Source organism: Poecilia reticulata, chromosome 6, assembly GCF_904066995.2.
Source record: "Poecilia reticulata chromosome 6, P_reticulata-male-v2, whole genome shotgun sequence".
NCBI classification, from domain to species: Eukaryota; Metazoa; Chordata; class Actinopteri; order Cyprinodontiformes; family Poeciliidae; genus Poecilia; species Poecilia reticulata.
Genome location: NC_088835.1, coordinates 25,375,526 through 25,401,407, shown reverse-complemented (window position 1 = coordinate 25,401,407; position 25,882 = coordinate 25,375,526). Strand labels below are relative to the sequence as shown.

Sequence of the window (25,882 nt, the reverse complement as noted above, 5' to 3'; positions counted from 1 at the left end):
CCACCACAGGATGGTTAGCGTCCCTGTTTCATCAGTGTGTTTGTTTTCATCAAGCTGAGTTACACTTGTTAAATGTTTTATTTATCAAACACTTATTTGATTTTTTTATCATTTAAAAAAAGGAAGAGAGTGAGTTACCGCATTTATTATTGCATTTTATATGGTTAGTTTATAACCTTTTATGTCTTCAATGGCACTTTATGAATTTATTCATTGTTAATCAATATTTGCTGTGCTATTCAGCTTTAATGTGTCTGAAAATCTATCTGTTCTTATTTTTAAATTATGGACTTAAAATGACAGACAGAAATCTACCACTAAATCAACTAAACTACATTATTTGTTCATTTATTTCTTTAAAGCTTATTTTATGTTTATCTTGATGTTATGCCACTTCTATTTAAAAGCATGCCATTTTTTAATCAATTACTCATTCCAAATGTCCCTGTATATGACAACAGAGTAATAAAACTCACAAAACCCAAATTAAAATTCTGTTATAGTTTAGTTTTAGTGATTTATTGAAAGACGATCAATCCTCTTGCCACGTAACTCTGCGGATGAGCCTCTGCTCCTGACAGAACCAGTCAGAACTGTACAAACAACACTTGTTAATTTGCCTTTGCTGTTGTGATGGCACAACAGAAATTGATGAGCTCAGGAGGCTTTTTATGACCTTGCTTTGTACTCCCTGGGGTTTCCACAGCAGGTCGATGAGAGCACAAAGACAGAGCAGAGAGAGAAAACAAACATATCTTATGCAGATAAACGATTTGGATGCGAATCGTAGCTTCCACTCTCCTCCAGCAGACAGATGCAGAACCTCGCTCAGCCTCCAACAGGTCTTTAGATTGTTATTTTCAGGACAGAAGGATTATATAGGTCAGCTCCACATAAGGACACCAGCTCTTTGGCACCAACGAATTGTTTGTGGCAGACCTCCAAACAGAAATGAGGCTGCTGTTTCAGGTGTCGTTATTAGTCCTTGTTACGGGCACTTTTCCATCTGGGCACAATGCCCCACGTTGGTGAAAATGAAATAACAACCAGCTTTTTAGATGCTTCAGAAAGGCCACAGAGCCCCTACAAAGGACCGCTGTGCTGCACGCTGTTTGAACAGCTGTACCAACCTGACTGGTGTAAACAGTCAAGCTGCTTTAAAGGAAGTCTATATTGACCAGTTCTAACCCCTTAGGCTTTGGGCTCAGCAGTGTAACCTAACTGTGTACCATTTACAACATAATCTTTTAATGAAGTGAGAAAAATAGAAACCTGAATTTAAAAAAACTCCTAAAACTATAACACGTCCTACATTCAACAACAGGCCTGACAAAAGCAGATCAAAGATTGACAGAGTGCTACCAAAACTGGCAATAAGATTAATTAGATGTGAGCTTCAGAGTTAATTACAGACTCTATTCACAGCGGATCTAAGCCCTCGTTTCTGTATAGTAGGCCTGTGGTTTTTCCGAGACAGGGGGAATTATCAATAAAGAAAAAGTCTTTTGTCTTTTCACTGACTGCGCTCCTTCCTTACTGTCAGAGACGCATAATTCAGGGGGCGGCCCAATAAGACGCAGCGCTTGTTTCTTTGTTTGGAGGGTGGGATATTCAGCAAGCTGAATGTTTGGAGGCATTCGTGAACGAAATAAAAGAAGCTTATCAGGAAAAAAAAAGGCTTCATCACACTAAAGCTTGTTGACTGATATTGTCTACTCAATTTGAGCAGCAAAAAATTTTTACTATTATGAAAAATTTTGGCATCTGAAGAGATTCAGATAAAAAAAAAAAAACAGGCCACTTTAAAGGCGAAGGCAAGGATGTAAAATCTGACTTATTATGGAACACAGTGCAGAGGGGGTGGACAAAACAGCATTATGCAATCAGAGAAAACACTAACACTTTTTATTGCTTCAGAGCGCTGACACAAAATTCACTTTTAACCACATCAAGAAAAAAACTGTGAAGTCCATGACTGGACTGAGCTTTTCTTACATAATTCTTTCTAACAACTAGCATCATAAACTGAATTTAACTGAATTTTATTGGGATGTATTTGACTGAATATGAATCTCTCTATATGTTTATATTTATATTTACATGGATATGGACTGAAGCATTTGTCCTGCAAAGTTTGTTGAGATTACGTTTGTTCTGAATTGACGGCAAAAAAGACGGCTTGAACTCAACTGAAAAAAATCATGCAATATTCTACAAATATTCTCAAAGTTGGCTTTTTTTATGTGCACAGTCCTGCTGTTGACACAACTCAAATCTGAAGTCAATACCTAGAGTCCCCCTGAGCCACTACACTAATATTTGGAAGGGAAGCAGACTTTCATAAGCAGCGGTGATTTCCTCAGCTCGGTGAATGAGTCGTTGGTGATGAGGATGTCATAATGAGTGCCTGTTTTCCATCTTGTGCTGCGCGTCGGCCTCTCTGTGAATGGATGCTACTGCCAGGGAGTGCAGTGTTTGTTTTGCTCAGCAGAATGCACGCCCAGACCCGCTCCTGTTTTATTCAACTTACACCTTCCCTAAAGTCAGTCATTATTTCTTCACGCTACATAACAATCCCATGCATTAGTTTGAGAGGTACCACAAAGCTTGACTTTGATGCATTTTTACAAGCAAACAAGCAACTATTGATCCCACTTTTGCAGCTCATGGAATAGTAATCCCTCTCTTCCTGTTTACGCTTCCTGTCCACTCACCTCACTTACAATGAGGATGCTTATTCCTGCTTTAAGATAACAGTACACCATGTGGAGTAAGACAAATCACGGTCTTTTAAAATATGACATATGACACGTGACGAAAACAAGATAACTAAGCAAACTCATTCAGGTAGATATTATTTACGGGAGTCACATAACCAAATGTCCTTACAGTAGACTATCAGGACAATATAAAAAAGATACTTGAAGTCATGGATAGCCAAAGCAGGTACAAAATACTCCCAAAGGAGGCCTGATTTGATGCATGTCTTGTAACAGACAGATCCATTTTTTATGCAAAACAGTTGGGTACAAAACAACTAAAAATTAAAAAGTATAAATTGATAAAGAGGTGAATTGACCATCACCTGCTGTAAACCAGCACAGCATGATGGGAGGGAGATAACATGAGGAAGACACCATGACGAAAGGCCTCCACTCAATACCCCAGAGAGAGCCGCTGTTACGCTCATGTTGTGTGCCCCAGATCTCTGACAACCTAAATGTGATGAAATCTGAGAATCTAATCAATGCACAATGAAGGTCGATGTACTCTTTAGGTAAATTATGGGTTTCTCCCAGCTCTGAGTGATTCCCAGGAGCTGGTCCTCAGGACAGTGTGACCTTGTGTGGGGAAGGCCTACAGTAGTGGTTGTGCTGAAGGGAAAAGCCCAGACTAAAGGTTGAGGGTTAACAAAAATATCCCGTTTTTACTACTGTTCCAACTGCTGCAGGCTCTTTATAGTTCAGTATGTAGGTCACTTATAAGAATGACATGACATTGAGTCTCAGCATAAGCAGGAGGAGGAACAGGAAGTTCATCCAGATCATCCCCTTAAAGAGGAAAAACAGAGATAACACCGATTGACATCTGGTCATAGTCAAACCAGATGTTATTTCATGGATGATAGATTGAGCTGCATTGTGTCCTGCTGAAAATAGTTGCTAACCCATCAAGGTTGATTACATGCCTGTGATACTGTGCTCATTGTCCTCTCTGTCCTCATCTCCCTGTTATCTTTTTTCGCCTCTCAGTGGATTGCTCTGGCCTCGCTTTTCTTCATTCTGGTGTCGATCACCACCTTCTGTCTGGAGACCCACGAAGCCTTCAACCCGATTGTGAACCGCACCGAGACGGAAGTGCTGGACAATGAAACGGTGGTGAGCACATACCAGGAGACGGAGACGGCGGCCTACCTCACCTACATCGAGGGCGTCTGCGTTGTGTGGTTCACTTTTGAGTTCCTGATGCGAATAACTTTCTGTCCGAACAAATGTGACTTCATTCGGAACGCGCTCAACATCATCGACTTTGTGGCCATCCTGCCCTTCTACCTGGAGGTGAGCCTCAGCGGGCTGTCCTCCAAGGCAGCGAAAGACGTGCTGGGATTCCTGAGAGTTGTCCGCTTTGTGCGGATCCTGCGCATCTTCAAGCTAACCCGTCACTTTGTGGGGCTGCGAGTTCTGGGTCACACTCTGAGGGCCAGCACCAACGAGTTCCTCCTCCTCATTATTTTCCTTGCTCTTGGCGTCCTCATCTTTGCCACAATGATCTACTACGCAGAACGCATTGGCGCCGACCCCAACGACCCGAGAGCCAGTGAGCATACACAGTTCAAGAACATCCCAATCGGATTCTGGTGGGCGGTGGTGACGATGACGACCCTCGGCTACGGAGACATGTACCCTCAAACGACCTTTGGCATGCTGGTTGGAGCCCTGTGCGCCCTGGCTGGTGTGCTGACCATCGCCATGCCCGTACCAGTAATTGTCAACAACTTTGGAATGTACTACTCCCTGGCAATGGCTAAACAGAAACTACCAAAGAAAAAAAACAGGCATATCCCCAGAGCGCCCCAACCAGGCTCCCCTAACTACTGTAAGTCCAGCATCAGCTCCCAGCATCCAAGCCCTATAGCCCACGACGATGTGTTTGAGATCAAATTTCAAGGTAAGCAAGAAGCAAAACACAAACTCTCGCGTACTGTTGCTGAAGTTGATTTCTCCTACAGAAATAGCCGTTTCACTAGTTAGCAGCTGATTGTGTACTTCAGTCAGCTGCTGACTCAGACACGAGACTAAACAAAAACACAATTCTGAAAACAATCAATGAAATGCAGTATGAAATAAAAAGACCATTTGACTTTTGATAAAAGAAAAAAAGAGACCCTGAGTATTCTTGCTATTGATTTTGCATTTCCTAATGCAGTGACTCATACTCCATGACTTTTAAGACTGAGAGGATGCAGTTGCAATGTTAAGTACAACCATTAGTAGATGCTGTAACAACTTAATGCCCCTCTGGTGATGTCAGCGATGAGATATATTGGTCTTTGCCAGAGGTGGTTACATCAGCAGCTCAAGGTAAACAACAGGCACAAAAGTTTTACAACGCCTTGAACTTTTATCTCACATTTTGTGTCACCACAACAAGCTTTAAGGTATTTTGTTTGTTTCTTATGTGATAGAAAAACACAAATTTACTGCAAAGTGGAAGGAAGTTATGATTTCTAATAATATTTACAAATAAAAAGAGGAGACATTTCTTGTGAAAACATATTCAGTCCCCTTTTCTCTGAAACTGCAAAATAAACCAATCATCTCAGTGAGTACATTTTTGTATAATTTAAGTATAAATACAATTGTCTTGAGAGCAACTAGTGTCCCAAACACCAAGCAACACAGCAGACAGATGAAAAAGTTTAAAGCTGGTTTAGATTATAAGTAAGTGAATATTTTTTCCTTCTAAAAACTATCCAAGAGTGTGGTACAACTGCGAACCTACCAGAAACCTGCACTCTAGCTGAAAGGCAAACATCTGAGACTAAATGGAAGAGCAAAAAGAAGAGAGTCTTTGTTGAAAGAAAGCTGCAAGAATAAATCCTGTTTGTAGTTTGTAAAAAGGACAATGTGTGACCAAAATGTAGTTTTTCATTTGCCAAAATGCCTTTTTTTATTTTGAGGGGGAAACTATCTACTTTACACAATCTATAAACAGTGTTCACATGTTGAAATGTGGTGATGGAAGCAGCATGATGCCACAATGCTTTTTTTTAGGGACTGGGAAGCTGGTCAATCCTGGATGAAAGTCTATTGACAGCTGTGAAACGCTTGAGACTGGAGCAGAGTTTCACCTTCGAGCAGGACAATTCAAGTCAATTCAATTTAATAACATTTAATTTGTCCCCAATGGACAAGTCAAAGACATGTTTCAGTGAAATGTTTTAGGGTCAGATATCTTCATATGCTACAGTAATCCAGTGCGTGTTACACTTTCTATATTTAAAATCTTAACATCAATTGGAAAAACAATTTGACTTTCATTCATCATAATGATGTGCTACTTTGTGTTGGTTATTATCAAAAATACTTCTAAACCTTGCAAAAGTTCTCAATTGGTCAAAATGAGGAAAAGTTCAAAGGGTAAAAACCCATTTGGAAGGCACAGTATACTAACACCATTATTGTACAGGTCAATTCCTATGTGGACCCTGAGTAGGTCACAGGTAAAACAGCGTTGCCCTTAACATCATCGTCTTCCCATTTTAAAACTTTTGTTTGTTATTTTAAGATTCGAAGCTGAACGGCGAAGCGGCTAATGCAGCACTGGCCAACGAAGACTGCCCGCACATAGACCAGGCCATTTCTCCGGAGGAGATCTTCAGCCCCAGCGAGCGAGAGCGGCCCTGCTTCTTGGTCACCACGGCTGAACACCCCAACCACACGGGGGGCAGAGTGAGGAGGGGTACGTACAGCAACAGCCAATCACAGGCCCCCCCGAGACACTGACACCCTGTAGGCAATAGACATGACATGCTCCTTTTTTGCATCAGCTTTTTCCACGCACATCCAAAACACACACACACACACACACACACACACGCACACACACGCAGACACACACACAGCAAACCTCACCACTCACTTTTCCTCAATCATTCTGCTGGAGATTGTACACAATGCCAACCCCCACACACGCACAATCCCCACAAACGTCAAGGATAATCCACATCTACATGAGATATATTTTTTATACCATGCATAATGTAAGACCCCTATTTATTTACTAGTAAGAAAGCTATTTTTAAGATTTATATGATCTAGAATGTGTCGTCTTATATGGCTAGGGGAGTATTTTTCGTGCTACATGTGTATCATGTACGTTTATGTGTTTTAATGATAAGTAATGTGTGGGATTCTGACTTACAAGAACATTCCTCTTGACCATAACGGTGCATGAAGTGTCTTGCTGATGGGTGCTATCAGTATGGTGAAGGAGCACAACACGAAAAGTGAATTATTGCCATTAATATTATCATTATTATTACAGCTTAAGACAATTTAAAATTCTATTTTAAATGAAAAAAAGTTCAAAACATTCCTCTTGAAGGTGATGTAAGTGTGTGCAGCAACTGGCACACGGAATGAAATTCAGCTTGTAGCCGAGCGTAGACCTCCTGCCCACGGTGCCTATTGTTCTGTCTTGTTACAGTGTTCTACTCCAAACCATTCCAGTACCACCCGGTGCATGCTGTTGTACTCCTGATGCACTCAATGCATGGAGAATAATAATCTGTCTCAAGTCTGTGTTGACCTGTTTCTTTGGAGGCAAAAACAAGAAAGCAACAGGTGTAGTGTAAGAAGTGAGGAATACCAACAACAAAAAAAAAAAAAAGAAAGAAAACCTTCTGTCATGGATCCAGTGCTGCAGTGTACTCAGAACGTTCTCTGTTTTCCAACTGAAGGTTATGAAAAGCCTTGGAGCCTTAACAGCATGTCTGGCATGAGCGGGGATGCCTCTGGAGTGTCCTCAGTGTCCGCCCTGCCCTGCAGCCCACCCTGTCTAATGCAGCACTCACATTCTCCCATCCCATCCATTATGTAGCATGGTTGAGTAGCAGACACAATGCCATTGGAAGGGCCAGTCCACAATCCTACCTTCTTATCTCTCCTGTCAGACTTTGCTTTGACACTTCCTGCCTTCGCTCCTGATTTTGTTTTCTTCTCATTTTTGTTTGCGTTGGTTTTTCCTTTCCCTGGGACAATGTATCCTAACTGTGCTTAAACTTAAGCTTCCCAAGCGATACACTTGGGTGTGTCATCATATCCTAAAGTAGTCAACATTGGCACATGCCACTCTGCATGGGCCACCAGAGCTGCAGACGAAGCATTGTTCTACTGCAGGCCAACTCCTCTTTTTTTTCCTGTGTTGACATCATTGCCTGTTGCTCTGTTGCTTTTGATCTCTCATACTCTTCTGCTAATAAGTTTGATCTCATTTGCTTTTTTTTTTTTTTTTGTTGAATTTTTGTAAAAATATATATATTTTTTTTTTTTCATGAGATGTAATCCCTGTTGATAGTTTGCTGGAAATTAACTCATTGCTTTGAAACATATCCAAAAGCTGTTAAGGCAACTGTCAAGCGCTTTGTGTGTTGCAAAGTAGAGACGTTTTCATGCAGAAGTGCAATCCAGACAAGACTCCATGTTAACTGAGTGACCGTTATATATATTTGAACGCAACGTTCACGATGTCCAATGAAATATGGAGATTATGACAATTCCTTTGATGCCAGGGATGGATACATTTAATGTCAACAGAATTAAAACTGTTAATTTGCATGAATTGCATGATAAATCATGTTCAACCAGAAGCTAATTGTAATGCAGTAACTGTAAGAAAAAAAAGAGAAGAATTTAAAAGCTTCCTAAGCTTTGTCATTCTTATGCATTTCAATACAGCTTTAGAAGAGACTCAGTCATAGCAGAGATTTGTATGTAGCCACCATTCTTTGCCTTTCCCCAACTTTATACATTTATTTTCCATGTCATTTGACCGGGGTCTCCAACTAACACAGAGCTGTTTAACTTGAACAAATTTGTCACAAAGCCAACAAATGCTATTTTATATGACAGTGTTTACTGGTAGTTTAGGGTTTTTAAACTCTGTAAATACTCTTGAGCAACTTCTGTTACTGCTGTGCTGCTTGACCGGATGCAGGACTCATGAGACATACGGGCGCACCTCAATAAATTAGTTATTTATTTTATTAACTGAAGCCAAAAAGTGAAACTCATATTATATAGACTAATTACATGCAGATTTATATATTTCAAGCATTTATTTCTGTAAATAAGACCAATAAAAAAGAAAAATTGAAGAATGAGCCATGTTTTGTCCTTCACTATTATAAGGACTGTTTACAAGACGGTTGTCCAGTAGGCAGACAAGTCAGGCAAAGTAAGCCAACAGAAAAAAGCTGGATCTTCACAGAAGGTTGTGCATTAGAAAAGTTGAAAGAAAAGAAAATCTGTTTTCTTAAATATCCATTTAAAAGGTATTTACAACAGACAGGGATGATTTGGGAGCCATGCTGGGTTTTATAGAGTCCAAAGTGAGAGTATTTTTCTACCAGGAACATTTAGAGCACCTCATGCTACCTTCAGCTGACAAGCTTTAAAGAAGTGCAGATTTCATTTTCCGGCACCTGTGGTGCTGGATCTGTCGGGAAATTCACTAGATCTAAATCTCACAGAGCAGGCCTTTTGCAAAACGGTCCTAAATCAAACATTGGGTTAAATTTACCTGCTTGGCAATAAATTAAACATTCAATATCCTAATTTAATGAACAAATTAGTTTGAATGTTATAGGAAGTGATCTGTTAAGCATTGCAATCCTAAAACATAAAGTCTATTCTTAGCAATAAGAGCACGATATGGGTCACTACTTGTTGTATTTGGTAAAATTCATGGACCCAAGTCAGTTTTTGAATAAAGTAGCCCAACATGCTACTAAAGCCATCTGGGTTTCCTCATTACCTCAGCAGTGGGTCGCCTCCATGCCCCACTGCGTTGATGCAGACGTTCCTGCAAAAGGAACCAAAGTGTTTCAGTAGGCAGTTATAAAAATCATTTTTTTTATTGGTCTTTTTTGATATTCAGATTTTCTAAGAAACTTACTTAGTTTTTTAATAGATATAAATTGTATTTAATTCAAAAGGAAATTAAATAAATGCTTTTAAAGAGATAGTTCTGTGTGTAATTATTAATATATACATATATTTCACTTTTGAATTCAACTACTGAAAAGTATTTATTAAGATGTGCCTGTAAAACAATGGTGCCTTCATATCAAGTAAAGCAGAGAGAAAGTCAGTAAGAAATTCACACCTTATTAAACAAATGTTCCCAGTGTAGCATCATTATGCCACTTTATTTCCTAAATAGGCACTTTTAGCTCCACCCTGATCCTCTGAATCAAATTAATATCCTCTTTGGTTATTGTTGTTACACACCAGTGATATCACAATTTAAAATTCAGCACCAAGCAAAAAAAAAAAAAAGATAAGCTGAAAGATAAAAGATGAAGGAGAAAATGATTTTATACTTCTCATATCTTGTATATTAAAGCACAAAAATAAAAGCAGCTCTACAGAGCCAAAATGTCTCAAGTTACAATCAGATATCACAAGCTGTGTGTTTGTCTAATGATCAATACTCCGACATGTATTGATACCGTTCCAACATTTATGCACAAGTCTTTTCAGGGCACTTTACTAAATTCTATATAGAGCAGTCAGTAATGTTTATTTCTGTAAGAAAAAAGAAGGTATGGTAATTATAAGAAGTCATCCAACTTTTGTTTCTATTCTGAATTGAGCATTGTTTCACATTTCGAGTCATGTCTCTTGTGGTAATTGATGGACGTTCTATGCTTAAAAAAAAAAGAAAAAAAATATTTGTGTAGATTTGATGTGAAGAGATGCAGGTGAATTTTATGGTCATGCAATTCAAATGCAGGGGAGGAAGAAACATGATGTGGGTCTATTTGGGGAAAGGTAAATGCATGTATTTTACATTTATGCAAAAGAAAAGCATTCAAACAAAACATGTAAATACAAGTCGTTGCATGAAATAAATTTTATACACAACAAGCATTCAGACTTTGTTTTGTTTTTTTCTGTTTTGTTTTTTTTCTTCAGCAGCACATGCATACGTACATCTTTCCTTTCCCACTGGCCTTACCGCTAAGGTTTTCAACTGATGTTCTGACTATGTGTAAAGAGAGCTGAAAATGAATAAATGAAGACAAAAAAAAAAATTAAAAAAATGGAGCGACTGTGAGAGCATGATGGAAAATACCCAAACGCATGACAGTGACCGAACTGCTCTACATCGAGCTGTAGAACGTGGCATGACTGGGCATGTTCATTATTAACCGACTCCAGAGTCCAACCGATGCACTCAGACGGTCCGTCTTGGCTGAAGCATGGGAACGCATGGTAAACCCACCGTTTACCATGAGGAACTAACGGAGCACATTTTCTTTACCCTCCATCATCGCCATCATTTCCACCATTTTACATAGATTCGTGTAATAATTTATTTTTGTTATTGTTTTTTTGTTTTTTTTTATATGTTTATAGAGAACCAACGACAGCACCGGAGCAGACAACCAACAGAGTCAGTTTGTGTTATGAACCATGGTGTTCCAACCACTATGTGTATGACCCATAATGACCCATCACCCACTTGATAGAGCTGTAGCATTTTTTTAATGTGTGTATAACTTAGTATTTTTAAATGGGTGTGACAGTGACAACCTGTACATCACAAACTCAGCATAGATGTAGCACTGAGGAAGTTTTGTTGTCAAGCCTTATGTAGCTCAGTATCTGTGACTGGTTACTGTGTTGTAATTTGTGTGCCTATTTTCCGCTGTGTGCCAGTGCTGTAAATATGCTTTGTGTGTGCTGAATTTGTGCGTTCCAATGTTTTTGAGCGACCATCAAATATTTGTGTGCTGCTTCTGTTGAAAGGAAAAAAGAAAAAATGTTGCTCCAGATTTAAATCACACCCATGTCAGAAAAAAAAACAAAACACATATCAATTGTCATGTCAGCCAGACTTAACAGTTGAAAAGAAACAATGAACTTTGCACTGTCATGGTCATGTCTTTGTAGGGTTTTTGCACTGTTTTGCACCAGTGAATTTTTTACATTTCTTCAATATATTTTCAAGCATCAAAAAATAATATTCACAAGAAACCACTGTTGTTTGTTTAAAAAAGCATCACTTTAACCTTGATAGAATGACGCATTAGGATTGCAAGCTCTGGCGTAAGGAACTGAATAGCTGTACTAGTTTAAAGGACAAAGACAGCCTATTTGCAGTGCCTTAAAAAAGTATGCATACCCTTTAAACGTCGCATTTTGTCTTGTTGCAACCAGAAACGACAGAGTAACTAATTAGTATTTTATGTAAAAAACACAAAGTCAGTCCAGACTTTGACTGGGCCATTCTAACTCAAGGTGCTGTGATTGAAACCATTCCATTTTAATCATTATGTTTGGAGTCGTCGTTCTGTTGGAAGGTGAACCTCCACCGCACTTCCAAACTAACTGACCAGTTTTCCCCCTGCTAAAAACTAATGTATCCCCACACCATAATGCTGCCACCACCGTCTTTCACGGCAGGTAAGGTGTGTGTATGGCTTTTTCCCGTATTAATTTTCAGCAACAGCTTTTTAAATACAACCAGGGGCTTCAGTTGTGTTCTCATCTTACCAAAGAACCTTTTTCCTGCACATTTGCTCAAAAAAGATTCTCACAATATAACAAGCTTGAGTAAAAATACAACACTTTTACAGTATCACACAAAAATGTACATTATTATGGAAATGCCTGGTGTTTGACACAATAAACAAATCATTTCAAAATAGCAAAAGTGATTCAACATCATTACTTCAATAGGAATAAAGCCTCTTATTTATCCGTTACAAGTTTGATTTCGATACAGACAAAAATTTTGAACAAAATTATAAATTCGTAAGGCGTTAGTAAATTTAGTCACTGTTTTAAAGTGATTAGTGTTCAGAATATTTTACTTTTTTTGTCATCCTGCTCCTTATGGAAGCCCATTTCTGGCACTCTGTTAAAAAAAAAGAATAATTATCTCATTATAATGAGATAGTATCTCGTTATTTTGAGATACTATCTCAATATAATGAGATAATTATTCTTTTTTTTTTTTAACAGAGTGGCGGAAATGGGCTTCCATAGCTCCTTACAGAAAAACACTGGGAGCATAAGTTTTAAAACAGGACCACCGTTTTATGCCCCACATAGTAAGAGCAACATCTGGTCCCAGCTAATTTCTTTGACACAAAAAAGTCTCTTGACTGTAAGAAAATCAAATTAAAGTAGTTTTAAAACAATAATGTTTTTATTTTTTGGTATCCCTAATAGAGTCGTAACTATTCCCCAACATGGTTTACAGCAAGCTGCAAACAGAACTTGTTAATTTATTTCAACAGTGCCTTTCTTCATGGTATAATCTTCAATAAAGGCCAACTTAATAGTTGTTCTGTCGAGACATTCCTTAGCTGAGATGTGGATCTCTGCAGCTCATCCAGAGATGCCACCAAACTCTTGGTTTTTTCATTAATGTTCTTTCTTTTAGCCTGTCAGCTGGGCAGCCGTGTCTCGTTCAGTTTGGAGTTGCACCGTACTTTTTCCGTTTTTAGATGACAGACTAGACTTATAACCTTACTTCATATACTATGAACTAACTCTGCTTTAAGTTTCTCCACGATGTCATCCGTGAACTTTCTAGCTTGTTCCTTGGCCTTTATATTAATGTTTGTTTGCTGATGCCATCTAAAAAGTCCTTGGGACCTTCAAAGCTCTATTTATACTACAATAAAATTATGTATGAATAATGAATTTGCTTCTGAAGGCAATTGGATTGGTTTCAGTTAGGGATACCAGAGTAAGGTAAAGTACAAATTCATGCCAAACTTTTCAAAATTTTAATCATAAAGTACATTAAAAATATGTTGCTTTCCCTTCAAAATTAGGTGATAAATTTGCATTAATATAAAAAAAACCTTTATGTTTGTGGTTGTAAGATGACATGAAAATGTTTAAGGAGTGCAAACACTTTTTTAAGGCACTGCAGGATGTACGACTTTGCCATCGCATACTTCTGAAACCATCTTAATGTTATGTAGAGCAGCTGTGATTTAATTGACAATCATGTAGAATTATTTTTGTTTCTTGTACACATATGTGCACACAGATAGTAATATGTAATACCAACAAAGGCCAAACTGTTATCAACTTGGACAAGTGCCTCTAATATGCAAATTATTCTTCTCATTTAGGGGAATTACAGTGCACAACTACCTAATCCACATTTTAATTTAACAGTCACCAGCCATTGAAACTAATGCTCAAAATGACAGATGCAATAAGGAGCCCTGTACGGATCAACCTCCACAGTAAAGCAATGAGCATACCTCTTAAAACAAAAAAACTCAAAGGACCACCATTTGAGCACAAAAGGTCGATTCAATGTTCATGTGGAAAAGTTTGTGAAAAGGGACCAACTTCTTACCAAACAACTGCAAACACACTGCCAACAACCTCTTGAGATCCGCGTGCATTCAGTTGAATCTGCCAAAAATAGCAGGCTGCAGGCTGGCTGAGCACAAACGGGGGGACAGTACGTTGGTCAACGTTTAACAACAGAGAAAAAAGGAAAGTAAAGAAAGCAATGGTTATTGTATAAAGAGAACCAACATGACAAATATGGCATGTTTGTCATGTCATATTTGGCATGACAAATATGGCATGCCAAATATGGCACACTAACGTGTGCGACTTAGTGAGACCTTAGGGTGTTTGTTTTTGAACACCATGCGTTTTGTGGCTACTTATCTCAGTGAGGTGTTCAGTGATCGTTTTTATTGGTTTGTTGTTTAGGGATTTTTGTTTTGTGTGTTTTTTGACCAATACAGTTCAGACTTGTACAGAAATAGTGATAAATAAAAAACACCGAAATAATCAGTATTCAGTGAGTGTTGACTTATTTTTATTTTTTTTAGCCATCTGAAGTAAAAAAAAAAAATTAAATAAATAAAATACAAATTTCCACTAATACACTAATGCAAATCAAAAAAGATTCAACATAATTAAAATGTACACATCAATAATTTTGAGTGTGCCTCTATTCAAATTGCCAACTACTTCATAAATCCCTGTTCATGAAGTTTTTCCTGACCAAAACGTGTTAAAAATTTGTTGGTTGTTTTTTTTCATTCACAATTAGCTCATAGTGGGTAATTTACCAAAAACATTTCTATTTTATTTTTTACTCAAACCAGGGCTGTTCAAAAGTCACAACTAAAGGGCTGTTTTCCTGAAGACCTTAAATGTCTTCCTGGTTTAATATAACTCAACCAAATAAATGAGTGATTAGCAGACACCTCTAAATTTTGATGCAATGCTTAGAAAATGCATTCGAAACATGCAGGACATCAGGCTGCAACAGGACAGGACGTCTAAGTTGCGGCAAAATGCAGGTTAGCGCTTAACTTTGAGAGTTACATTTAAGACTGCTCATGAATTTTTAAGACTGTAGAAACGCTGGTTACAATCATTTGGTGTTAAAAATAAAATAAAGGGTAAAAATCGGAATTAGCAGGTCAAAATTCAGAGAAAAACTGAAATCTGTACCAGTCTCTAAAACATTGCAACACGGTCAGAGTGACAGAACCACCAGAACAGTCAACTTCCTGCATGACTTAGAGCAGCTTCGACATGACAAATGAACATAGACTGAGGTAGTGTTTTTAAAACTCAGTAAAAGGGGAACTTTGCTTGTGCTCCAGTTCTTCCCAAGTGTGGACAGAGTTCTGCGTTAAACTTGTCGTCACGCCACACACTGCCATTGAGTGTCCAGCACCACAGCCGATGAGAACAGGCCTGAGATCAGAAACGAGCCGAGGAAGAAAGACGTCAGCCTGCGAACCGTCCCCACACATCCCGTGCTCGTTCCAGCCCCACGACAGCAGGCACCCCCCTGAAAACAGAGAGAGAGCCGCGTTTGGTCAGTGACAGGAGGACAGAGAGGGGAAAGGCTAAAATTAGACACCTACAGGGAATTAAAAGGAAAAAAAACAGGCGGGCTACACAAAGAGAAACACACACACAGAGCTTCTCTGATCTCCAAACGCTGACACTTGGTCTGCAATAAAAGCCTCCCTTGCTCTTCACAGCTGGAGAGCTCATCAGTGGGTGTGGTCAGGTCTGCATCACCGAAGAGACACGTGCCATGGCAACACAGTTACCTAATAGGTTCCGTTGTCGTGGCAACAGAAGCGAGCTTGCTTTCTCAAGGGTGGCACGTCTTGGAGCGCTTGCTGTTTGCTGCAGTTATGTGTGTGTCTTTCACGCCATGTTTTCCATTTGTTCCGTCGACTGGTCTCTTCGTCTTTCTGTGTTATGTCTCTGAAGAATCCGACTAGGCTTTTCCTAACAGGCGCATTGTGCTTTGACCAGTTAACAGGGCAGGATAACTCGCCAGCAGCTTATGTCAGTGTGACACTCTGCCAAACACGGCTGCAGAAGCACTTGTAGTCGTGTCTTTAAGTCGGTGCATGGACGCATAAGTAGAGCGCATTTAGCATGTTTTAGAGTTTGTAGGTGCTGAAGGCGATGTATTAGCGGACATCATGTGTTGAAGTGTCACAGTGAGGAAAACAAAGCCTCATCTCGCTGCTTAATTCATGGACTCGCTGACGAGAGGACAGCACATCAGTGTTTCCATGGCAACGAAGTGTCTGCACAGTATTCTGCGCAACATAAGACAAAAAAAAAACAAATATATATATATATAAACTCAAACCGTGAGCCACTTCCAAGTGAACAAATCTGGCCACTGGTTTTCATTTTTGGCAGTTTAACAATTGAACAGTGACACAGCACCACAGCTGCACCTTTTCTAGCCAAAGCTGCATGAGTCCATAGAGGTAAAGATATAGAGTATCTAATATAAGATGCTTGTCCTAAAGTAGTTATGCTAAGCTTAGGTAATCATTGAAATTTTTCCTCAGATTGGATGAGCTGTGCCCACAGAGTCTTTGGCCTATCGCCAACCTCTGACCAACGATGAGATGACGAAATTCATACTTGACGACCTCTTGCTCAGGTGCAAATGGGCTTGAGCAGGCAACAGATACAAACAGCGTGCAATGCTCTCTATTCTTTTCCACCTGACCTACTTCAGCACCAGAAATAGCAGCACTCAGGTCTGGGCTTCCAATCCTGTTTTGCTATTGCATTTCTCCTGCCACCATGCTCAAGACAGGAGGAGGAAGAAGAAGATGAAGGAAAAAAAAAAGATCACAAAGAGTCAGAGGTTCACACAAGCTCTTCTTCTACATGTTATGCTTTCTCATCCCTCTGAAAGAACCTCAGAAAGTGCAGAGAAGAACTTTCTCACATCGATGATTACTATGAACAGCCGTAACAACGTGCTAAAGCTCGCCCATGCTTCTTATTTTTACATTTGGTGAGAAAACTGACGGCTGGTCGCGTGGATGTTTGCAGCAGCAGCGGCAATGTTCAAGTCTCCTTTCTAATGGAATCTTGTAGCTCCATTTCTGAGTTATGTGGTATTTTTATTCATGCTGATGTAAAAAAAATGGGTCAGTGTTCAAAATTTAATGTGAAGGATTTTACAGCCAAAATGTTTCTTATTGCTTGCTGAAACTATGGCAGAATAGGGGAGGTTTGTGAAGCATGTTCAACACAGGGGAATCAAAGTGTCTTTAAAAAGTTCATTTATGCAAGTGATTCAGTTAAAAATGTGAAGTTTCATTACACAGATTTTTTATTTTTTTTGCTAATGTTGATGATTGCAGCTTCCAGTTTAATGTTAAACCCAAGATTCCACTTATGAGAAAAAAATAAATGTAAAAAGTGGATTTTTGTAACAGGAATTAATGTTATTTCCATTAAAAAGTAGGGTAAGCCACAAAAGGTCACTCCTACAGAAGTAAAGGTTTGGTGGAAGGAAAGGTTGTGGTAGAGAAATGAGAACAAGCGACAGAGAAAACCGCAGCCCTAAGAGGATTGTGCAGCACGGCCCATTCAGGAGTTCGGGGGAGATTTACAAGGCGTGGACTGCAGCTGGCGTCACAGCTTCAGGAGCCAGAGCGCACAGACGTAAGGACCAGAGCTACAAATGTTACATTCCTTCTTTTAAGACACCCCTGAACCAAAAATAGCATCAGAAACATCTTACCTGAAGAAAAAAGACTAGACTGCTGATTGCTGGTCCAAAAGTCCCCATTTCAAATGAAAGTAAATTTTAATTTCATTTGGACGTCGAGGTGTTTTTTTTAAATTAGTGGTTACAAGAGGCTGTTTTTGTTTACATTCATTTATGTGGACTGAAGGAAATTGCTCTCATAACATTTGCCTGTAAATGTGTGTGTGTGTGTGTGTGTGTGTGTGTGTGTGTGTGTGTGTGTGTGTGTGTGCGTGTGCGCGTGTGTGGTTAATATCGTTCCTGTTAGGGCTGTTTGGGTAATTGCCTCTGTCAATGATATCCGTCTATCTATGCTGTAATTACTTCTTGATGAAAGTCCACAAAGCAAAGTACTGACCCCCAAAAATCTCTGCTGCTTAACCAAGATGATTTTTTTTACACTGCTGTTTAACTCTAATGTATTAGTTAGGTCTCATACTAATTCTTTAATGCCGCAGAAAGAACGGGTTGGAAAAGGTCCTGCTCACCTCTGTGTCTACGTTATCCGTTATGCAGTCATGTCGGTTCAGCAGAGACGTCTCGTGTTTCAGCCACAGAAACCAATAAAGCTCTTTTCTGACATGAGATACGCAACTTTAATGGCTCTGTGAATCTGTTAAAGTGCCGGCTTTCAGTCATTTAGACACAAAATGGTATTTACAGCAGGGCTGCACGTCATCATTCGAATCCTTGACAGAATGAGGCTCGCTGTCTACAACCTGATGATTTACAACGTGGAAAATGAGAACTGAACATGTCAATATTTTTCTTTCTAACTATGTTCACACCAGATGTTGCCAACATCTAAAGGAATCCATATATTAAAAAAATCACCAATAAATCCATAAATTAGGTTCTGTGTAATACTGTGGAATGGCACAGGGAATGAAATGTATTACTTGGTAGGAAGGCCTTAGTTAGTCATAATAATATGATAATAATAATAATATAATTGTATTCAAGACAAGAGTTTAGGAGATTCTACACGACAAAAACACAAAATCTTACAATGTGATTTTAGTCAAAGTTTGTAGAGCAAATATTTTAGTACACTTAAAATAGGACAGACTAACTTGCAAGAAATATGAGCTTGTTTTAATATTGATGAAAAAGTACCATTTGAAATATTGGAATATAAGACATTTTCCAATATTATAAGACAAAACTATAAGATATAGTTTTGTAGTGATCACTGTCTTACTGAAATATCCACTCTCATTTCCTCTTTTGATAAATAACCACATAAATGGTCATTTATATGGTCACAATCATCATAAATGTTCTCAGTCTGCTATAGTTAATCCTTTCCTTTAAAGTTTCCAGCACAGTTGTAAAAAAAAAATGTTTTACAGAACAAAAATTTCAGAAAAAATCTGAACTGTTTGAATGAGAACATGCTCACCTACAATGGCAAGGTTGTGTTCAGATCCACATACAATCTGTGAAGAAAATAATTACAGTTAAAATAGACACAGGTCAGGTTTAACTTTAAAACCAGGAGCAGATAATGTTATCACCGACCATCTCTTCTTCATGCCAGCTGTTAGTGAGTGGGAAATTGTTGTCAGCAAGAGAACATTTTGCTTGTATTGTAACATTATCTGCAGATTCCACAAATCACAAAGCAGAAAGTGGCTTTCTTTTATTAGAGCGATCTAAACGGCCATTTCACTGCTTCTTTGGCATCTGTGCTACCTTAAGTCAGCTATTTTGAAATCCACAATAAAAGCAAATCATTTAAAACATAGGTGGAATATTGGTGGGGGAAGAAAAAAAATCAGATTTTTCAAAAATTAAATCTTCAAAAGCCCAAAGTTTTATAAATTGTTAAAATTGATTCATTGTCCAGTTCTACTGAAACCACAGAAATATCCAGAGCCACTGTGCTAAGCTGGATGCATAAGCAACAAAAACTGATAAAGTTAATTGTTTTTTTTTTAGATATGTTGAATTTATAATCAGTTTTTGCGCTTTATATTATTTTAAAAAATGTAATGGAAAGATTAACCTGATAACTACTTCATCACAGTAGAATAAGGAGTTAATGCTGTCATTTCATAGCTATACTGCTGAATCCAAGCCTTTGCAGATCTAACACCTTTTTTCTCTCCTCCCTGTTCACAGCGCTGACTGTTGGAGAAATGTGTTAAAGATATTTATATTTATATGGTAATTACCTAATGCTGCCCTGCTGATACAGTCCTGTGTTTGTACCAGAGGCTGAACTGCATTGACAGGGACGGTTCTGTTTTGGATAAAATCTACACCTCAGGCAACACATAAAAACAAATATTGATTCCTGAGCAATTTGCTTCTCCTTGTATGTTTTTGTGTCTCCTAACTCAGTTCTTCAGTGTTTAAAGGGCTTAAAATAGGGAGGCGAGGCTAAAAGATTTATGGGTCACTCCGCTGTTTCATCTCGCTTTTCATTATGCGCATAAACAGAGACACACAAAAGGTAATCCCTGTTTGGGACGGGTCAGTGCAGCTGCAACGATCTGTACTCGGTGGAGGAAGAGATCAAGCACTTACCCTTGCTCGTCCCTGACATCAACTTTATTGACAAAGCCTTCCGGCAGCCATTCAGACCGCAGGTTAACTGCTGCAGCCCTGATTCTCACCATCAATTACTCTTATGAGAGAGGAGATGTCTGCCTTCATCAAGCAGTTGTCCTCCTCCCGATGCATAAATAATGACCTTCATCTTTTCTTTGCACGAAATCACTATGAATTTTCCCTCGACATTAACGACAGCGACTGTTTTCTCTTTGGCCGTCTGGTGCCCCCTGCTGGACGGCTGTTGACATTTCAAATCTAATTTGTCGAATACGATACAAAACCGAGACTCTCAACGATGGAGTCGTAAATTTAGGTCATTTAGGGAGATACAAAATCAATTAGATGCTACAGACTGCATCTCACCTGAGTTGCTGCGTGGAGGGATGTAACTTCAACAGGGATGCAATCCTTCCTGTTTCCCATCGACGTCTCGGCGTTCTCACTGACCGAGGCTGATCGACCAAGCTGTCCATAATCTCCTCTCCCCCATGTGAATACTCTGCCACTTGCTGCGAAATAAATTGATATTTTACTTATATTTTATTTGAAATGCAATGAAAAGCTCAGATTTGTATCCCATTGAGGTGCTGATGACTTGAAACGTTCTGAACATTCAAGAAACCCTGAAAACATCTCAAAGTTGATCAAACTTAAAGCATCAGCTACCAGGAAGTAGGGTGTCATAATTACTTCCTTGGCTTGAAAACACTTTATTGTTCATATCTTTTGTCTACTGATTAAAACAGGGTTGATTTTTTGGCGTTTGTCTATAATTAAATTCCTTTCTTTCCCAGAGAGAAAAGAAATGAGATAAGACTTTGATATGTGAAGTGAATATTTAATGGAGTGTCCCATTCTTTTTTTTATCCCACATGACTGTAGCTAAAACACAGCAGGTCTCCAAGCTATCCTGTTCCTGGTGAGTATCTCAGTCACAAGCTGAGCTTCTACACCTTTTGTACCTGTTTGAGCAACAACGTGCGTCCAGCCGCTGCACACACCCGTAACCTTCTCTCCCTTCAGCAGAGATCGATTCAGCAGACTGGGAGAGGGCAGAAAGGGCTCCGCTGTAGCCAGCTGGCCATGTTTATTGCTTCCCCACAGGAATAATTCCCCTTCTTCTGCAAAAAAACAACAGCAAAAAAAAGCAAAAGCAGAGCAGTAAGTGAGTCATTTGTCAACTAACTCCAGGACAGATGCGAGGTCAGACTCGGCATATGAGAACAAAGTCACACACATCCTGTTGTGAATGATTGATTATCAGGTGGGGACACACAGAGATAAACTTTATACCAAATTAAGTGAAATGGCATTGCACTTACTGAGAGTTTTGATTAACTATGCTGCCATTTATGATTCAAACCTCAGAACTAAAGCTAAGACATAATTCCTTTACATAAAGAACATTAATAAAATGTCTTTCTCTCCAAAGCCAATGCAGAGATTTTTATGATCTGTAGGAAAAATATTGTATAACTCTTTAAAAGGAAAAAAACATGGTGCATCACTGCAATTCATATAAAACTCACAGCTAACAGAGCTCTCACTCCACTTTCAAACCGACTTCCAGTGACTTTTTGGATTGATTTTAATAGACGCTTACTGTGTTATAAAAAGTCGCTCTAATGCTTTTTATAGCTACTTTTTAATTTCCAAAACCCCAGATCAGCAGATGTAGGTACTTCATTAATTTTAAGCAACAAAAAACTCTGGCATGTGAAATTACTTTCCTGGGAATCTGAGAGCAGCTGAGATTTTGTGTTTTAAGAGCTAAAAAACAAACTTGCACATTCAAACAAACACTACAGTACTTAACCATTCAAAACGTTAATCATTTTTGATGACAAATTTCTTGTTCCCTACCTGTTAAACACACACAGTGTGCTGAACCAGCTGTTACAAGCTGTGCTTTCCTCTGGCCGAGACCTGCAGTTTTGGGCACAAAACACGTGTCACACAAAAATGATTCATTCCACCACTGGTGTTTTTTTCAGCTTAGTGCATGTTACCTGGTACTGGACAGGGAAGTTTGGAGTTCAGATGTGATGGAGCAGGGTGGGGACTGAGCGCTCTCTTAGCATGACTAAAAAGACCGGTTCCCCACTGATACACGGAGCCTGAGGCTGACGGTTAAACAGAAAAACTGAATTCTAGGCTTTACTGTTAAATTAAACTACAACACAGGAAAAACAAAACCGACAGCATGTGGGGATATCTTACCACTAACGGCGAGTGAGTGTCTCAGTCCTGCTGCTACACTCACTACTGGCTCTTCAAGAGCCTGAAAACAAACATCACAATAATAATTAGGTCAGAAAAAGAGGAAGTGCTGTTTATATGTGCATCTCATGTGAAGTATACATAGCAAGTCATATTTTGTTCTCACCTCAACAGCTAGAAGCTCAGCTGAGTGTGTGACTGTCTGTCCAACACCCAACTGTCCAAATGCATTAGAGCCACATGCAAGTAGTTGACCAGAATCTGTCAGGGAGAAGAAAAAAAACAAAAAAAACAATGGAAAAAAAAAAAGTAGGCAAGGAAGTAAAACAGATGTATGTTTTGACAGACATACAGTCACAAATCTCTGCAGAGACAGAATGAAAGTCCCAGTCAATAAAATATAGACATTCTGAATAAGCAAAAAAGGTTTTATCTGGTTGCTAAAAGAATCTACAATCACAACTACAATGGAAATTTCTTTAAACGTATCTTAAAATATACTTGTAGCCAAAATACCTAGTTTTAAATATGAGCATCGTGAGCTAGCTTATTAAATTATGTAAGCGGTCTGCCTGCAGCATTTTGCTTAGCTTGGAGGAAGAAAAGTCAATCCAGTAACCAGTGCAATGGCAAAAAACATCAATGATCTCTTTTTAGCAGACAAAATGTTACAAAGAAGAGTAAAATATGAAAACAACAATATAAAAAGCTGAACTTGGCCGTAGAGGAAAGGAAAGCAACTGGTTTACCTGTGACCCTCATGTCAGTCATGTTGGTATTTAACACAACATCAGTGCTAAAGAACTAGTAGCTAATTCAGGTTAAATATCACTGAAATATGGAAATACTGATTTAACACCCAGTGTTTTTTTGCTCTGCTTCAGTTTCAACCTGCAGACAGAGGAGCCAAGTTTCATGATTTGTCTTTATTTTGAGTTGAGATAGTCAAGATGAACAGACAGCGTTCATCAAAACAATATATGTCTTCATGTTTCCTGCTTGATTCAATCTGTAAACAAACATTTTCTGTCTTTTACAGAAAAAAGTCAACATAGCTGTGGTTAAAATAACCTAATTTTAGTAACACCATAGTATGAATATTACTATATCAATCTGTGAATCTCTGTGAATTTGGCAAGAATATTCATGCAGTTACATGAGCAAACAGATCTATCATCAAATATTAAAAGAACCATTTGCTGTTAAGATGCGGCTTCTAAGTAGCGTTTTCTGCTCACCGGTGAGAAGAAGTGTAAAATCCCAGCCGCAGGCTACATTTGCGACTCTGTGATTCAAGACGGGGCAGAGCTGAAGGGTTAAGACGTCAGTGCTGTGACCAAGTCCCAGCTGGCCTCTGTGATTCTGGCCACAAACAAGCACCTCTCCACTCTCTGCTTAACAAAAAAACCAGCAAAAATCTTAGCCACACATTGTTTAATTTGTTGTTCAAAATGTGAATCCTTGTTTAAATTTATCACTGAGGTGGAACAATCTTAGCATTAAGTCTTAACTCCTTCATCTCATTTGAAATCTGAAGTAAGAACAGAGGAGCTTTGAATAAATTCAATATGTTATTTACCATCAGAGCAACAGTAAATAATTTTCAAAATATATGTATGTTTCTTAGAAGATGGATTTATCCAGTCATCCACTTTCTTTACACCCTTGTCCCTTAGTGGGGTCGGGAGGGGTGCTGGTGCCCATCTCCAGCTAACGTTCCGGGCGAGAGGCGAGGTCACCCTGGACAGGTCGCCAGTCTGTCGCAGGGCAACACAGAGACACACAACCATGCACACACACACTCACACCTAGGGGCAATTTGGAGAGGCCAATTAACCTGACAGTCATGGGGTTTTTTTTTCGGACTGTGGGAGGAAACCGGAGTACCCGGAGAAAACCCACGCAGGCACAGGGAGAACATGCAAACTCCATGCAGAAAGACCGGGGCTGGGAATTGAACCCAGAACCTTTTTGCTGTAAGGCAACAGCTCTACCAACAAGGCTACAGCTCTACTGTGCAGCCAAGATGGATTTATTATTTCATTAAAACACGCAGCCAGTGCTATGACCAGCAAATGTTGAAGCTGCATTTAAATTAAACATTAACTTAGTAGTGTTTACCCTTTTATACAGTACCATCTCATCAGTTTCTTACTGAGACAATACCATGACTCATTAAGAGCTGAGGCACTGGGTCATTAGCATTATCAAGCAGTAAATTCATAAAGTTAATGTTTGGTGATTCAGAGGGTGTGTAAAACTCGCATCTTAAAAAACATACTTTCTATTTGGTTCTCAATCTCAAACCTTTTGAGTTATGATGTGATTTAATCATACAGAAAAAGTAACTTAAAAGATTCAAGACATATTATGCTTTAATATTTTTTAGATTTTATAGATAGATTTTAGGAGAGTGTAATATAAAGGCATCTTAAAGTTTTTCCTTCCCTTTACTGTGGCATGATTTAACAGCTTTTTTTTTTTTTAAAGCTGCAGTTCAATTATTCATCCAGCAGAGGGCTCCATTTAACCTCATAAAGAGTTTACCTCACACAACTCGGTACTGTCGGTGGTTTAAATGAGTTCTGGGAAAACAAACAGAATCTCACCGGTGAGAACCACAGAATGACCCCCTCCTCCATCCACAACCCGGACCGTCCTGTCGTGCAGAGCCGAGCTTTCAGAGAGCCACGGTACGCACTGGTCCTCCACATGGCTCTGTCCCAGCTGACCGTAGCTGTTGGCTCCCTGAAGTCAACAACGCATATATAAAATACATTAAACAGAGCAGACAAACAATTCGTATTGTCAAATATTCTCCAATTATCCATACACGGCATCCGTTTGGGTGGTTGGTGTAAGTAAACTGTGAGCTAGTTAGGCTAACCTTAGCAAAAGTTTTAAAAATATAATCATTAAGGTGCTACGTCACTCTGCGAAAGTAACTACTTTATTTAACATAAGCACACGACCTGACAAACACAAGTTACACCGTTTATTTCTAAGGAGAACAAATTTACCCAGGCATATAAACAAAACGTAAGACGTGAATGTGTTTCCATGGAACACCCAGCTGGAAACCGGACATGGTTTACGGCACTGTCGCAATTTCCAGGCACGCTCTGAACAAGTCGCCGAATATACAAATAAGGAGTTCAAATGTTCCATTTATCTATGATTAAGAATTTTTCTATTTCTGTATTTATGTTTAGATACACTTATTACAGAAATGTGAGCTGTAAATTTGTTGAAGAAACATTGTTAATTCAACAAATGTTATCAGTTAAAT

At 38.9% G+C, this 25,882-nt stretch overlaps 2 protein-coding genes across 8 annotated transcripts in view; one reads left to right on the top strand and one right to left on the bottom strand.

The window, feature by feature from the left end:
• kcnc1b (potassium voltage-gated channel, Shaw-related subfamily, member 1b) overlaps positions 1–16,800 on the top strand; it is a 19,097-nt gene extending 2,297 nt beyond the window's left edge. Inside the window, exons 2-4 of one of the 4 annotated variants that reach the window (XM_008412074.3) lie at positions 3,753–4,668; positions 6,289–6,462; positions 16,616–16,800. In XM_008412074.3, coding sequence (XP_008410296.1) covers positions 3,753–4,668; positions 6,289–6,462; positions 16,616–16,674 — 1,149 coding nt within the window. In that variant the 3' untranslated portion in view covers positions 16,675–16,800. Of the gene's footprint in view, positions 1–3,752; positions 4,669–6,288; positions 6,463–7,437; positions 10,067–11,144; positions 14,571–16,615 lie in introns of those variants that run through there. The other 3 variants (XM_008412071.3, XM_008412070.3, XM_081608245.1) reach the window with 3 other exon arrangements.
• sergef (secretion regulating guanine nucleotide exchange factor) lies at positions 14,576–25,882 on the bottom strand. Of its 4 annotated transcripts, none has more exons than XM_008412065.3 (11): positions 25,614–25,725; positions 25,203–25,341; positions 23,832–23,987; positions 22,760–22,854; positions 22,594–22,654; positions 22,383–22,496; positions 22,237–22,299; positions 21,336–21,494; positions 20,737–20,882; positions 19,217–19,253; positions 14,576–15,582 (listed from the first exon to the last, which is right to left on the bottom strand). In XM_008412065.3, exons 1-11 carry the CDS (start codon positions 25,653–25,655, stop codon positions 15,353–15,355), a joined length of 1,242 nt encoding a protein of 413 aa, XP_008410287.2. In that variant the 5' UTR covers positions 25,656–25,725; the 3' UTR covers positions 14,576–15,352. The 4 variants fall into 4 exon arrangements, with proteins under 4 accessions (XP_008410287.2, XP_008410289.2, XP_008410288.2 ...); XM_008412067.3 differs by having other exon boundaries at positions 21,336–21,491; XM_008412066.3 differs by having other exon boundaries at positions 23,832–23,984.